Consider the following 5,139-nt stretch of genomic DNA (forward strand, 5'->3'; position numbering starts at 1 on the left):
GGCTCATCCATGCCATCACTGTTACCAAAGTGGTTCATTCATGTCATTTTTCATTAACGTCGGTTTTACAATTCCAGATGTGACACGTTGCCTCCAATTAGAGGTTCACGTTGTTTAATTAAATCAGCTTAATTTTTAATCCCGAATTAACTAAGAAATCCGACTCATTTTATAAAGGTGATGGCATAAATGAGTCATTTTGTAACGACGATGACATAAATGACCCAAACTATTGACAGATGACCTAAATGAGCTATTTCCAATAGTAGCATATTTGAGCTTTTTGCGTCAAAACTATATACTTCCATTTAAAGTGAACACACCTCATAAAATTATTATTTTTTCCCAATGAAAACACAATAATTGTAATTTTGTTACGGATTTATAGACCCCAACAAAAAGATCTTAATATTGTTTAAAAAATAATTAGTGGCAGCAGGTATAACTGGCAGGGTATTTTTATTATTGAAAAGGCATCTTTTTCTTATCTCATAACTTTTCTACCCTCGTTTACAATTCTAGGGTTTGCTTTCATCGATTGAGTATGTCTTCATCTAAGAATATTGTGTTGAAGAGTTCTGATGGCGAGACTTTCGAGGTTGAAGAATCTGTGGCTTTGGAATCTCAGACAATTAAGCATATGATTGAGGATGATTGCGCCAACACCAGTATTCCCCTTCCTAATGTTACCAGTAAGATCTTGGCTAAGGTGATTGAGTACTGCAAGCGCCACGTGGATGCTGCTGCTAAGACCGATGATAAAGCCGCTGAGGATGATTTGAAGAGCTTTGACGCTGATTTCGTTAAAGTTGACCAGGGCACTTTGTTCGATCTTATTCTCGTATGAATTTTTTTTATTCGTAGCGATTGTTGTTTTTGTATGCTTTTGTTGTACTGATTTTGATTGATAGGTTGTTTATTTGCCTGATTTTGTGTTTTAGGGTTCCACCGCTGTTGTACCTTTACGCGATGTTTTAGGATTCTAGAATTGTGTATGTTAAGTTGATCTTTCATGTTTTTGTTTTCCTGATTTTGACTGATAGGTGGTTTATTTGATTGATTGTGTGATTTAGGGTTTTTCCCGCTGTTGTATCTTTATGCGATGTTTTATGATTTTTGCTTTTATTGTTTGTATATTCAGTTGATTTTTTTTCCTTACCTTTTTTGTTAAAACTGTGTATATTTAGTTGATTTTTCATGGTTTTGTCGTTCTGTTGTTCTAATTTTGACTAATATGTAGTTTATTTTGCTTGATTTTTTGTTTAGGTTTTTTTTCTGCTGTTGTATCTATATTCCATGTTTTATGCTTTCTGCTTTTGTTGCTTTAATTGTTTGTATATTCAACTGATCTTTTCTTACCTTTTTCGTTAAAATTGTGAATACTAAGTTAATTTTGATGCTTTTGTTGTATTGTTTTTGACTGATAGGTGGTTTATTTAATTGATTGTGTATTTTAGGGGTTTCCCCGTTGTTTGACGATTTATGTTTTTGATGCGCTAATTGTTTGTATATTCAGTTGATTTTTTGTGCTTTGGTTGTATTGATTCGACTGATAGGTAGTTTATTTGCCTGATTTTGTGTTTTAGGGCTAATCTGTTGTTGTAACGAATTGGCTTACTGTTTCTGCTTCTATTGCTGATATTGTTTATTGTTGTCTAGGGTGGTTGCTGTTATTTGCTGTGTTAACTATAAATTGGTTGTATTGATTCGACTGAGAGGTAGTTTATTTGCCCGATTTTGTGTTTTAGGGCTAATCTGTTGTTGTAACGAATTGGCTTACTGTTTCTGCTTCTATTGCTTATATTGTTTATTATTGTCTAGGGTGGTTGCTGTTATTTGCTGTGTTAACTATAAATTAGTTGTACAAGAACTCGTAGTCTGATATAATAACGCCAAATAATGCAACTCTTAGACATTGCAAAGTAGAACATGAAATACAAGGTGGTTGTTGATACACGTTTTACAAGTGTAGGTGTAACAAGTCTCACCCACGGTTTGGATGTGTATCTTGAACTTCCTACAAGTGCAGGGTAATGGAAAGCTTATAATTTCCTATTTTCCTTTATTGTAGGCTTTTCCTATTGTTGATTGCTTGTAGGGTTGGCTTTTTGAACCCGTTCAGTGGCTGGTAATTGTGTATGTTTACTGGCACAGCTTTCATAATCATTATTAGTAATTTCAAATTTTAATATTTGCTTATGTGATCAGTGATTTTAATTGACGTGCCAGTAAAATTAACATCTTAGGCAATGATCTGAAGCTCTGCTTATTTTTAGTTGGTTGTTTGAACTTCTTGTTTTATACGTCTTGTTTCTTCGTACCACTGTTATTCTGGATAGAGGTAACAAGGGCCACCTATTTAATTACCTAGGACTTTTTATTTGTGAGTTCTTTTTGATGAATTCTTTTATAGCCTGTTTTAGAGGGTCTAATCGAATTGCTCTTAAATGTTTCAGGCTGCCAACTACTTGAACATCAAGAGCTTGCTTGATCTCACCTGTCAGACTGTGGCAGACATGATCAAAGGGAAGACCCCAGAGGAGATCCGCAAGACCTTCAACATCAAGAACGATTTCACACCCGAGGAAGAGGAGGAGGTTAGAAGGGAGAATGCTTGGGCATTTGAGTGATAGCTGATGCTTTTTAAGTGCCCATATGCTGGTGATAGTTGCAATATAGTAGATGCTAAGAACAAACTTTTATATTAGTAGTATATATGTTCCTAACGTTTGCTTTGGAACCTTTATATTTTGCTGTTCTTCCTAACTTTTGCTTTGGAGCGTTTGACTTTGTCCTTCAATGAAGACAGTTGGTCCTCTTTTCTCTATGCATATATCTACTTGGTTTCTTGTGAAGTATTTGATAGATTTAAAATTCAAATCTAGTGGAATCATGTTAAAGCTGTTGCGTTTTTATTGACATATTGCTGGATATGTCGTTCCTGATGTTCCTTCCTAGTGTTATTGACATATTGCTGGATGTCGTTCCTGATGTTCCTTCTTAGTGTTATTGCCATAGTGCTGGATGTCGTTCCTGATGTTCCTTCTTAGTGTTATTGCTTTAAGCGGTGCTTTGGCTAGTGGGGGATATTAGTGCTGGAGACATCTGCATCTTAGGTAATGAACTTTCATGGGAAATAGGCTTGAGGATTGTTAGCTTTTCCAACACATGTTGTCTTGGGTTTGAAGGTGCAAGCATTATATCCTGAATGATTCTTGGTGTTCTCGATTGGAGTTTGATCTCAAAGTTAAAATTGCTTAATTTAGCGGGGTTTGAGAAGACCCAGATACAAGATGCTTTGTCAAAATATGGCTAGGAGCTATTATGGTTTGCAATAGGCTGATGGGTAGACGTAATGTCATATATTTAGGAAAAGAATTCGCAGGTTGGTGCAAAGTCTCTTTAATTGACCCGGATGAATTGGCCAAGCATTACTTTAACAACTATTCTTGAATTCACGCTATTCTCTTGGTGATGGTTCATTTAGTTGCTTGAGGCCTCCTTCAGGAAGAATGCCATTTTCTTTTGTAGCAGCAGTAACTGAAGGAACACAGGATTGGATATCCAACTGCTTGATTTTTAAGTTTACTAAATCAGAGTGTGGAATGGCATGATTTTTCCGAGTGGTTAATACGGAACATGTTTAAGTTCCAAATTGACTTTTCATTTGCAGGTCCAAGGTTTGAAATTGATGCGGGATCTGTTTTTCCACTAATATTATTATGTGGGGTGACCAAACTTTTCAAGGGAAAATAATGAGAGCAGTGAATTGACATATCAACTAGTGTTGAAAATCAAAGGTCGTGTTCGGATTTTGACTAGATTGGGAGCCAACTTTTTGAATTTAATAGAAATTAACCTAAAATCGAATGTGGTGGTTTTGGAAGTTTGAAATCGTGGACACATTTTTGGAGATTGTTGGTGGCCCCTCGTTTCTCTTTTCTAGGTAGTTACTCAAATTTTACATTTGCATTTTCTAATAGAAGTTGCGGCTCCAAGAATGGTGCCAAGATGATTGATCGAGACAACCTGGCTTTAGCATCTAGTCAAAGCTTTAAACTAAAAAGGCAGAAACCACAAAGTTGAATTACCTGGGTAAGAAGAGGAAGCAAGAGCAGCTTCTAATTGGGCATTGAGAAAAACATCACCTCTTAGGTATGCTTCTACTGAGTCCGGAATCAAAATGCCCCCAAAAAAGTCACTTTGAACCAAAATACCCCAACAACAAAAAAAATGTTACAAAACTATCTTTAGCGCAGTAATTTACTGCGCTAAAGCAGTTCACGGAGACGGAGCTGTTAACTGTTTTAGTGCAGTATTTTACTGCGTTATAGAAGCTGTTAAAAAAAATAAAAATCTATAATGCAGTAAAATACTGCGTTATATAAACAGTACAAAAAAAAAAAAAAAACTGGCCAACTTTATTTTTTGAAACACTTAGTGTTTTTTTTCCATACTTTGACCAATGATTAGTTGTGTGTCAAGATTCCGAAACGTCAATATTTTATATAGAACATGATATTTTTTTCTGCGTACAATAATGTAGGCTCAATACATCAAGGATACGTAAACGTTCGGATCGTCATTTTAGGGGTTGAAAAGGTGTCTGAAGTAAGTTTTGTTTGTAAACTTTAGGTTTAAGTGTTCTATATACATAGACGTCCATTTTTGTTTGAAGACTTGTTGCCATTAGCTTAAAGTTTTTTATTTTTAGGGTTTAGATTTAAGTGTGTTATTTCGAATATACGTGATTTTTTGCGCTCGAACGTTCGATTTACGCGATTTGTTTTTGGCAAACATATTCGAAAGAAAGTTACGCATTAAAAAATAACACACTTAAGGAACTTAGTGTTTTTTTCCATAAAAAGATCGCAACATTTTATGTTAATAAATCTTTTCTTTGCAACGCTTAGTGTTTTTTCCATACTTTGACCAACGATTAGTCGTGTGTCAAGACTCCGAAACGTCAATGTTTTATATAGAACCTGATATTTTTTTCTGCGTACTATAATGTAGGCTCAATACATCAAGGATACGTAAACGTTCGGATCATCGTTTTAGGGGTTGAAAAGGTACCCGAAGTAAGTTTTGCTTAAGGTTTAAGTGTTTTATTTTTTAAGGTTTTGATTTAAGCGTGTT

The 5,139-nt window shown here is 35.1% G+C and overlaps 1 protein-coding gene across 1 annotated transcript; it reads left to right on the plus strand.

Annotated features, from left to right (window-relative positions):
- Nucleotides 1–419: 419 nt before the first annotated feature.
- On the plus strand, nt 420–2,827 carry LOC132599337 (SKP1-like protein 1A). Its single transcript, XM_060312661.1, has 2 exons — nt 420–841; nt 2,457–2,827. The coding sequence occupies exons 1-2, from the start codon at nt 545–547 to the stop codon at nt 2,628–2,630; spliced, it is 471 nt and encodes a 156-aa protein (XP_060168644.1). The 5' UTR covers nt 420–544; the 3' UTR covers nt 2,631–2,827.
- Nucleotides 2,828–5,139: the final 2,312 nt, after the last annotated feature.

This window comes from Lycium barbarum, chromosome 6, assembly GCF_019175385.1.
Source record: "Lycium barbarum isolate Lr01 chromosome 6, ASM1917538v2, whole genome shotgun sequence".
NCBI classification, from domain to species: Eukaryota; Viridiplantae; Streptophyta; class Magnoliopsida; order Solanales; family Solanaceae; genus Lycium; species Lycium barbarum.